The 11152-nt window shown below is 36.6% G+C and overlaps 2 protein-coding genes across 2 annotated transcripts; both read left to right on the top strand.

Moving 5' to 3' along the window:
• Positions 1 to 3561: 3561 nt before the first annotated feature.
• Positions 3562 to 6204, top strand: LOC106155590 (uncharacterized). The gene is made up of 2 exons (XM_013530484.2): positions 3562 to 3618; positions 4432 to 6204. Exon 2 carries the CDS (start codon positions 4471 to 4473, stop codon positions 5725 to 5727), a length of 1257 nt encoding a protein of 418 aa, XP_013385938.2. The 5' UTR covers positions 3562 to 3618; positions 4432 to 4470; the 3' UTR covers positions 5728 to 6204.
• A 1024-nt stretch (positions 6205 to 7228) lies between these two features.
• On the top strand, positions 7229 to 11143 carry LOC106155591 (uncharacterized). The gene is made up of 4 exons (XM_013530486.2): positions 7229 to 7388; positions 7785 to 7928; positions 9416 to 9535; positions 10178 to 11143. Exons 1-4 carry the CDS (start codon positions 7274 to 7276, stop codon positions 10342 to 10344), a joined length of 546 nt encoding a protein of 181 aa, XP_013385940.2. The 5' UTR covers positions 7229 to 7273; the 3' UTR covers positions 10345 to 11143.
• Positions 11144 to 11152: the final 9 nt, after the last annotated feature.

An 11152-nucleotide genomic window follows, 5' to 3' on the forward strand; every position in this document is an offset into this window, starting at 1 on the left:
CATCGCCACTATGCAAAAGTGTTACTCGCACATCGATTATCTTACCGAAGATCGGGTCCATATGCACGGCAGTAGTGTTTATATAGATATTAAGTAGTAAAGCATTATGGCAGCATTGATTTAAAGAGTGCTTTACTAACATTGTCAGATGACATCAACTTGTGGCTTTAATACAAACGTTTGAGAGGACATCTAAATGTAATTGCGTGTATTTGCGAAGGGTATTATTGTTATATCTCAGATTCGTTCTATCGATTTAGTCAACCTGATTGAAAGACAAGCAACAATATCAGTTAAATTGTACAAGCAGGAATAAAGAAAGATCTTGTTCAGTAAACCAAGAACTATAGTTTCTAGGTTTCCGTATGCTAATAATCGTTATCGCACAGGCCAAAATCAACAGATGTCGCTTTTGTTGTTTTGCTTTCAGCTGAAGGTGTCTATGTCGATGTTTTGTTCCCCGTTTTCCGGCCAAATCCCTATTTTTGATTTAAACTCTAAAGTGAAATAAAGTCGTGAAAAGGCGGGGGAGGTTGGTGAAACGAGATGAAAATCACAACAAAAGGGTGTTTTCTAAGAAGCTATTGACAAGACTTTGGAGCTTAATTGCTTTTGACATTGATCTGTCATTCGTTGGCATAATACCTTCTGTAGGTCTAGCATAATTATCCCCCGTCTCTAAAAGGGAAGCAAAGAAATTACTTACATTATTTTAATCTTCAAATGGCAGTGCGGATTTGTGGTAAGCAACGACTCGTGCAACTGGACCATTTATTATGGAATTCCTAATTATTTCTAAGACGAAAAAAATGGAAAACAAGATAAGATATACGTGTAACAAAACATTCACATATAAAAAAATCATGAGAGGCTTACATACAAGGAAATGTTTTAATCTCAAATAATCATACACGGTCTTTCAATATTAAAAGCAAAAGGTTGTAAAGATCACCAAGGCTGACATAACTCACTGATAGCTTATGTCTTGGGAATCCCGGATAAATTATTGATCATTTGTAAACATTGAACAACAGAAGTAGACGCATCTACGAAGGACGAAGAAGATAATAGTGTATTGTCAGTAACGAAAGACAGTAAATTCTCATAGTTTCCTTCTAACAGTTGTGCCTTTTAATACTCGTTTGCGTTTGGTGTTGGTGAAATGCAATCTTTTCCTAAACTGTAAAATAAATGTGGACCATTAAGCGATCTACACACAATGCTTTGATGACTTTATTGATACAATAATAAGATATGTATAGCTACCATAACCAAACAGGATAGGGATGAAATATCATTATGCACTGGTTTTTTCTTATCTTTAATCAACTTTTGCAAAATACGTATGCCGTCAACTTTCATTACTATTAGATGTAAATTCAGAAATACAGAAAAGGCAAACGATGCCATCACCTCAAAACCACCCAAAGGTATCAGATTCAGTTAGTTTTCAGTTCATTTCCCCCACTATCGACTCTTTGACATTTCCTTATACTACAAACAGAAAAAAATAACCAAGAAACACCATAGCACATCACGAAAAGAGCTCAGATAACAAAACAATTACGAACGATGTCCATGTAGAGCCAACAAGACTATTGATCACATATCTTTTACGCGTGTTAACCCCAACAAATCTGCAGCACTATGAACACCTTAGTAAGTATATTGAACAAAGACAGACACCCTTTGGAACGAGATAAAGTTTTGTGAAAATTTCCGCCAAATAACATGGGCAAAATTGAGCACTCTCACGTTCGAAAACAGATAAATCATATATCAGGGTCCTCACCATTTTCTCTAGGCGTTGTCTGTTACCTGTCGTAAAAGATGCGAATAAAAAGGACGCAATTATATTTTTCATAAAAAAGCACGATAGTCTTAAAGGTATGGTGTGTGTTGCTTGAATGACAGAAGGCTCTTAAACTATGCACACACAACGAGAGCCATGAACACGAATACCAACAAACACAATAAAACTTTATAATAGATTACCCTCAATTTATAAGTATTCAAGTCATCATACGGTTGAGCGTAGAAATATGTTTAGACCATGAATACGTCATAATGAGATACACATACATATGAGTTCCAATTTTTGAAAATATATTAGCGAAAAGAAACGCGATTTTCACCTGTGTCCCTCACCAAGAAGTTTTCCTGAAGAAAGATCATTTTGTTGTCAGTTGCGAAAGCAATAAGGCGTATCCAGGCATAGCGCTTACGTTCCCACCCACACTCCCAAGTTCAATCGCTTGAAAGCTTGAAAATTGGTTCTTGCAAAAATTGATATTTTCCGTCTGACATAAATCGTGGTTTAAAAGATGCTAAAAACAATGAGACTGACACATTGAGATACATCGAGTATCATGCAGCTTGGTTAGAGCCTGCTTATAAGAAACATATCATCAAGCTTAATCTTAACAAGGCAATAATGATAAGTTAAACGTAATCTTCAAGGCAAGTTGCCTGAACTTGGAGGCGGTAATCACTCATTTTCATAATGTCCTTTTTTATCTTGAAAAATTGCCCTTTTAATCCATAAAGGGCTTAATTGATTAAAAGATTCACGGTACGTTGCACGCAAATAACTTAAGTAGACCCCAGAGTCAAGATTATACAATTTATGGTCCCTATCTGCGTGAGAATTGGAATCAATATGTCATTTTACACCTGCAGATCTGTCGCAATGCAATTTGTACCTATTTTCATTATCTTCGACGCGAAATAAATCATGAGTAAGCATCAATGTGAGAAACAGTTATTTTTTCCTCGGTTTTCTTACTGCCCGCTTTGAGTGATGTTGTCGTATTAGTTGAAGTTGCTCAGATTTTACAGCTATGTGTCATTTGGGAATTGTTGTGGCGGTGCATGGCATAACCGCTTAACCTCAATCAGTCTGTTGATCTATCTACATATCTGCAGCTTGGTTATTGACAGCAATATCGACGTACTAGTAATTCACAACGTACTGATTTTCAAATTGCATCAGGTGTACTTTAACATGGAGATTATCTAATGCAATTTTTTTTCTATCAAACGCTTTTCTTGGAGTTGAAAATAATTGAAAATTCGCCAAGCCTAAAACCAAAAAGTAATCAATATCCATATGTTCAAGTGAGGCACAGGACGTAATTTTGTGTACGGATAAACACATTGCTTTTTAAATTTACATTTCCGAGAAAGAGTTTGTTTTCCGGGATAGACACAATATTAACAAAGAGAATATTTATTTGTCCTTATTCTTTCGTTCCTCACAGTCTTAATTTCTAGACCGTGTGCATTATCAACACCGGACAGCTAGGGCTATTTCACTTTTTAGATCCACCTTGCAGTTAATTCATTTTATGTAAACCAGCTAAACAACTGCAGTCAGCAGCACTGATATTTTTTACTTCATATCAACCAATAATGAAGATTCCTCAACAAGCGATAATATCATTTATTGATACACAAAAAAGTCATCATCATCTTTGAGAATCATACTCGCCAAAGAAAATCCAAGAGTGAGCTTGTCTTGATTGTTGTCAAGAGGAGAGACCTCTAGTGACTGCTAGGTTACAAAGTTCCATAAGTTATTTGTCTGTGAAGTGGAGGACACGCGAAGGAGGTGCCCGGGTAAGTGTCTGGCAGCCAGTTGCTTAAGGTCTTTTTTCTTATAATTTCATTTGAAGTTAGTCAAATCATAGATCGAAGACATTTTTTTTATAAAAATCAGCTAAAAGACGTTTTAAAACGCTTTATAACTGCATGCATGTCCAAAACCGCACTTCAAACTATTTGACGAATTCAGAAATAATCTTAATGATGAAAACTAACGTGAATCACTAGTTGTGCCATATTCGGCATGAAAATTAAAACTAAAAGGTGCACATGTTTATTTATTTATTTATTTATTTATTTATTTATTTATTTATTATCATTTTTTTGATAGCTTCATCTTATCTTTATTGATACTGTGGGCCTTATCAATTTGATCGAATATAGGTTGTGTACTTTAATAGCTACATTTTGAATCTGTTGGGTTAAAGACAAGATAGGTATCAGTAAATTTGAGATTAACAAAATATCTCTCAAAGTAAAATCTCTTTCATAGGTCAGTCCGCATTTGTTGACACAAACTTTGATTTGGCATCGATTTCCAATTGTTGTTGTTAGGGCGTTTGTTTTAATCGTAATATTGAATTATACATCGAAACGGAATAATTGTGCCTAGTATGACCCTCTTCCATCGAAATAAAATTGATTATAGACATTTTGTCAAGAGTAGCGTACATACGTCGTTCTTTGGTGGTTTTGTTTGTGAGCATTGGTTTTGAAATAAATAGTCATTCACTATAACAGATTTGGGTCCTCTATCATCAAAATAAACCTGTTTACTTACAAGTTTAAGCGATGTTGGTAATCGGAGTCCATTTTTATATATTGTAGTTAAATCCATCAGTGGTAAAGTGACATTCGTTCCTCAGAATGCCACCAGCAGGGGCGGAAGCTTGGGCAGTCCGGTCCAAGGTCCGAGATGACCACCTTGACCACTCAAACCCGTACTTCAAGAGAAACGCATCAACCTCAAACGTGTCACCATACTTGGAATGTCGCGTTACTCCGCGCAAAGAACCAGGCATCCACACGTACTACGATAAAACGAAAACATTCAGTGGAAGCTACAGCAAAGACGACTGGGACGTAAGACCTCAGAGTCGACAAGAAAAAAAGGTGGATACATACATTCGTCGCAATGCTAGCACAAATGCAATACACCCTAAGGGATTGCACAGCAGCTTTGAAGAGCCTCCAGACACCATGTACCTCGAAGATCATGATTATGTGGAAGAGACCCCAAGTCAGGAATCCAGTGAGCGGTGGGCGTGGACCCCTCGTACTAAAACCCGAGATGAGAAGTTGTACGAAAGTTTTAAAAAAAGAGGGATAAGTACTAGTAACATATCGCCCCAACTGGCCACCCGGCAGACATCACGACAGCGTGAGACCGAGGACTATCATGAGTACACCAGAGAACGACCACGCAGCAGTCAAGAGGCCCACAGGAGAAGTCACACGACTGGGGATTTGGACACGAAACTTGGGGCGTCTACGATGAACTATTCCTACCCTGCAGATTACCCTATTCAGCCGCGAGTAGTACGACCACAAGGCGAAAAAATTGCAACCATGAGTAAAGGTGGGCGAATGGAAGATTACATCGGAACCAAATCTGAGCACCTATCATACCCCAAGGACTACCCCATTCATCCTCGTGTTGTCAAACCAGAAGCTAGAGAGATAGCAGAACTAAGCAAAGGGAAGCGTATGAAGAGGCTCATTCACGAATACGGTCACCTGACCCCTTCACCAAGGCCCGTGCCACGAATAAAACCAGAGGCAGAAGACATCGCTGAAGGGCATCGCGGAAAGCCAGTGGCTATGCTGCTTGGTTCCTACGGGAAGCTGGGACCACCAACCAGGCGCGTGCAAAGGATCAAACCCGAGGCCAGGCAGGCTTACGAACCCCACCGTGGAAAACGAATGGCGCGAATTATCAAGCAACAGCGGACAGGGCGCTCGGCCAGGTCGGATAGCTCGATGAACAACCTGCGTCTTGATCTGGAAAAACTTAACACCAGAGATGATTATGAAGATCCGTTCAGTTCAAACAAGCGTCCAAAAAGTAGAGATGATACGCGTTCTGAAAGTTTCCACAGAAGAAATAACACGACGTGGTGGTGAAAAAAATTCGCACCAGTTTTTAGAATTTTACCCGAAAGAATGACCATTTCAATTTGGAAAAAAAAGTTCATATTGCCTATTAAATTTTGGACTCTTGGGTCTTAATAACTGCGTAAAATACTAAATGTCGCAGTTGCTGATACGATCTCAATATTCTGAAAATAAAATTGAACTTTTGTAAAAGTGCCCATCTTTCAATAAGTTACGCTCACCTTTAAATATATATCTTGGTTTGATTCGTATTAAATGACCGGTCACACACACAAATTTACAAACGCTTGCAGGCGGATCTCCTAACAGTTATTTCTACGATGATAGAGTTAAGTAAGTTGATTATTATCACTTATTCGTGCAGAAACCAATCCTTTTTCTAAATACTAAGGTTGAATAATTTGGTTTAGAAAAATACCTTTTCCATAATAAATATATACAGAATGAATAAAACGCAACTACGGCTGAGTGTATAAAAAACTCGGATCTTTTTATTTTTATTTCTTCTAATAAGCGCTCCTTACCTTATGATACTCAAAATAAACAGATATATTGGAGTTGTTATAAGCATAAAAAGGACGACTTACAATAGCAATCGACAGCGGAAAACTTAATTCATAGAATCGACGGAGAAAGTTAGCTCTGGGTATCCATGCTCTTTGTAAGCAGTTTTTTTGTAAATTCTGTAAATATGCTCATATCAAGCGATATGATAATTGGAAACCGAGTGGGGTTTACGAGTGTACACAATATAGTCCCATTAACCAAAGCGTTGTGAGACGTGCACAGCCTCTTCTCTAACACATTTTATAAACGGTGGACAGATGGTTCATTTCGTTGATTGCAGTAATCTTGGGCAAGAAGCCACCGTGATGCGGTACAGAAGACGGATGACTATCATCTGGCAAAGGGGCCTGTCTTAAATAAGATCAGTGGGTACATGAGAAATGGGTTCTATATAGGTTGGTGGATTACAGGGTAGTCAGGAATGCAACGCATAAAGAAATAAAGAAACAAAAACAAACAAACTTATAAATAAATAAATAAATAAATAAATATAAGTTGCAGTGGGCCCTTACAATAATCATGACAATTTTTTCTAAATATTATTATCTTACACTCTTTAATTTTCTCCTCGCCTCATGATATGTCATGAAATCGAACACTGTTTTATCTCTGTTCTGAAGAGAGGTGAATTTCATTACCCCTACCCCTACTCCTGTCTTTCCTCCTTCACAGATTCCTCTGTTTTCACCCCCTTAGTTTCCAATCATGGATTTTCACTTATAAATTATCGCATGCGTTTTCGTGTGCCTATAACATAAATGTACATGTACATAGCCGACATGGGTTTGTAAACTTCACCTTATACTTTTATGACTTCAGATAATGAGACGAGTGGTGTATTTATCGACATAACGCTTAACTACTTCATCTATATTCTGTGCAGTAAGCATATCAAGTAGTTCATTCTATATGTTGTAAAACTCTCTTGACAATTCAGGGTTGAGGCCATTTTGGAAATTATTATCGATCGGCATGAAGCGAAAAACGAATGAGAGTGGTAAAAATGGACGTCACAGTCCTTTACGTTCTGTCTTTGTGTACTGTCATTTTTACTGTTTTACACGAGGAGCTGTGTTCCGCGACGCTAACCAATTCTACAAAAGGTAAGTATTAGATACTTGGGCAAATATCTTGCTCATTTTGGCAATATATTGCCATGATTGAGGTTTCATATGACGCCACCTGATTCGGACGGTTGCCAAATGTGCCTTAGGTTTGCTTCAAGACGTAGTAACATAAACATAACAATTACTCTTTATAAAAAAATTGGTAATATTTAATTGCATTAAGCACATTAAAAAGTTTATGACCTAGAGGCAATTGATAAAATGAGGTAAGTATCGAGACGTACTTAAATATTCATGAGCAAGGTCAACAACTAATGGCACACGTATATATGCTTTATTTACAACTCAAAACCTGTAATTTTGGTATTTAAATTTGCTTTGCTGAAACGAATTTTTTAATTAAATTAAATAGCTAGAAATATTATTTCTTAGACAACGACATCATGAGATCAGGCAATGACACCTTGCCGACAACCAACATCACCTCAGAGAACAGTACGGTCTTCTTTCCAGTCTCTAGCTTACCTTCCACTTCGAATTTGACAGAAACCACCCCACACTTGAATGAAAGTACAGGTGAGGTTTGTTATTGTGTTTTTGAGAAGAGATATAATATTTTTTTAAAGTAAGAAGCGTTATCTATTTTGTAGCACTTATTTTTACTTGTTATATCTGTGGTCAACACAGAGGAATCATGTTTAAACACACACACACACACACAAACACACACACACACACACTGTCACACACACACACACACACACTCATATATATTCTGAATTTATGGTTATAGAGAATTTTAATTGCTATGTAGATTAGAGATAAGACCTCAGCAAGTTGAGTTACCAGTCTCACCTGTCCCAAAACTTTATTGGGCTCTTAAACCCTCTGTTGGATCACACATAAAAAATGTCAAATACAGTTTTTTTACCCATTTTTATAGTTATTAAATAGTTAAAGGGCTGTATTGATCAGTACTAGCGCTCCATTAAATCCAAATTGCATTGAAACCCAAGACGCCATTATGCCATTACGGTTTTGGTAAAACACGCGTTTTAGAAATATAAATCTATGAATAACATGTAACCCTCTTTATTATAATCATGTGTATATAGTAGTCATGGTTTTATGATTACATGCCCAGATATTTAACCTGATATTCAATGCTTATTTTTGATCAGTTACTGACAGGAGTCTTGATCTGACTTGAACTTTATTTAGCCCAGATTTAGTCCCACTATCTGAAACTATATTGTATATACTGTATTAAGGGTAATTTTTGGTAATGTTCCTCCTGTGGTATACAGGCTATGTATGCTTACATGTATGAACGATTATCACTTTAAAATCCCCCCCCACACACACACACACACAAAATATAATAAATAAAAAATAAACAAATAAATAAATAAATAAAAGAAGTCCATAATCAGGTCCAGGATTCTCTTTATTCGGTATCATAAAACCACAAAAATATAGAACGTGATGCACAGACAGACAGACACTGTCTGTTCCCTGATTATTTTGAAATCGATTCTTGCATTAATCTCACATTTCCGCGTAGTTCTTATTAGAGCGATTGTTTGTTGTTCAACTCCGTCTAAATCTCATGCCCCATGACAATTCAAACCGTGACTATGACATATTGAGATCCAATAATTGCGTTACAACCACTGTTGTTCTTTATTCAAAGTTTTTTAGATTATATCTAATGCCAAAATAGTGAAGGACTGTAGCCGAGATATATATATATATATATATATATATATATATTCACAATGCTTATTCAGCATGTTCATGATGTCCGGTGTGGAATAGAGTCAGCTTTTTCTCCTAATAAGGCACCCTGCCCTGAATTATTATTTTTTAAATCTAGGTGTGAATCTTAAGTGAAAAAAATTATAACGTGCAAGATTTTATAAAACTTACCACTGACGCCGGCAGGTCTTTATTTGCCTTTTTCAAATACAACTTGTTCATCTGAAAAACGCCCCCTTAAATTTAATGCATTTATAGACATAATATACAAATATATGATTTATCTAGTGTTTGCTTATTTTCAGTGGAGTCATGTGAAAGGGATTACTTTCAGTGCGGCAATGGAAGATGTGTTTTGTTGGTCGATCGTTGCGATGAATTCGACGATTGCGGAGATCAATCAGACGAAGTAAAGTGTCACATGCGTAAGTGCCATTACTGTCAGCTCACCAATAACCAACTTAAAGAATCTGTGAAAGCATTAAATGTTACAGTTAATCAATGGGATCTGTGACCGACCTGCTTATAATGCAGACCTGCCCTTGGGTGTTTTGGCTTTTATTTAATATATTGGGCGATATGAATGAGTAAAACACAATTGCGATATTTTGCTTCAAATTTATAACGATATTTATCGTACGGAAGTATGCAGAGTTTATATATGGGCTCATTCTTTGTATGAAGTTACATCAGTTGCCGTAATAATCGATGAAGTTGTTTTGTTCAAGTGCAACAACATTGCAGACAGCATTAATGCTGATAGTGAAGACTTATGACATTTGAACTTTTTGTAGAAAGCCTTTTTGTGATGTGAATTGACTCAACCAGGATTTCTGATTACAAAATGCCACTACCACCATAGATTTAAGAGTAGCATTGCTCGTTTTATTCTCTATATTTAATTATGACGACGTCGTATTGTCTAAATAGGAAAGAGAGACAAATATCACGTAATTAATCACCCTGAACTTCGGGATAGATGTTAATATAATAATTAGCCGTATTACCCATAGGCACAAGGAATAAATACAGTGAAATCTACATTAATTGATTCTCTTCCGTTTTAGCATGGGACAAGACTAATGTGATAACTTGGCCTTCCACGCTGGGGATCACATTTGCTGTGGTTGCCGTTGGCTTTGTATTGGCAGCGGTGGGGGCAATGGTTTTTGTCAATAAAAGAGAAAGCACAGTAAGATACCAGCAGCTGAACACTACCAGACTGTTTTGTTGAGACTGATTCATTCTAAGTACCTGGTGTATCAGCGGAGAAGATTTTTTTACATTCGAATTTTGTCTGGAATTCACTAAATGATCTCATCCCACTGGTATCTCCTCCTACACACTGTGGCTATGGTAATAACAGATGGCATGTCAGTTCGTAAATCGGTTAACTGTTAAACTGATGTCGGATAAAACGGAAAAGTTAAAAATAATCCCACACAGGTAAACATGTCGAGACACTGCCATATGATTGTTAGAACAGACTGATAAATACCACACACACACACACACACCTCGAAACCCGACGGTCATGAGATCCATTCGTACCATTTCTGCTGAAAAATGGAAGATTCATGATGTTGCACAGCAATGTATCAGATTAAAAGACGAGTAAAAATCACATTATTGATCAGCGATGGGTTTGATATCAAGTTATTTGCAAAAATATGTGCCATGTAACGATATTTAATAAATTGATATATGAAAGAAGTCCCACACTTTTTTCTCCATTTTTATCTTTTGTTGTGATAAAAATCTGTGGTATCGGTGTCAAGGCTACATATTTCTATATATATCAATCCTTGCAATCTGACTTTGAGTTTAACTATATCTTTATCCTTAAATGCCCTCACTACAACACGATGAGGCAGAAAGATATTGAGAAATTTTATTATACAAAGCCAAGTGTCTTTAAATTAATTAAATTACTATCACTTAACAATGTATCGCAATTAAACAACTTAGGAAAATACCTGAAATGTGCATCGGAACTAAGATTAATGTCAGTCCGATGAATTATTATTATCATTATTATTATT

Source organism: Lingula anatina, chromosome 2 (assembly GCF_051362555.1).
Source record: "Lingula anatina isolate TDL-2025a chromosome 2, LinAna3.0, whole genome shotgun sequence".
Lineage (NCBI taxonomy): Eukaryota > Metazoa > Brachiopoda > Lingulata > Lingulida > Lingulidae > Lingula > Lingula anatina.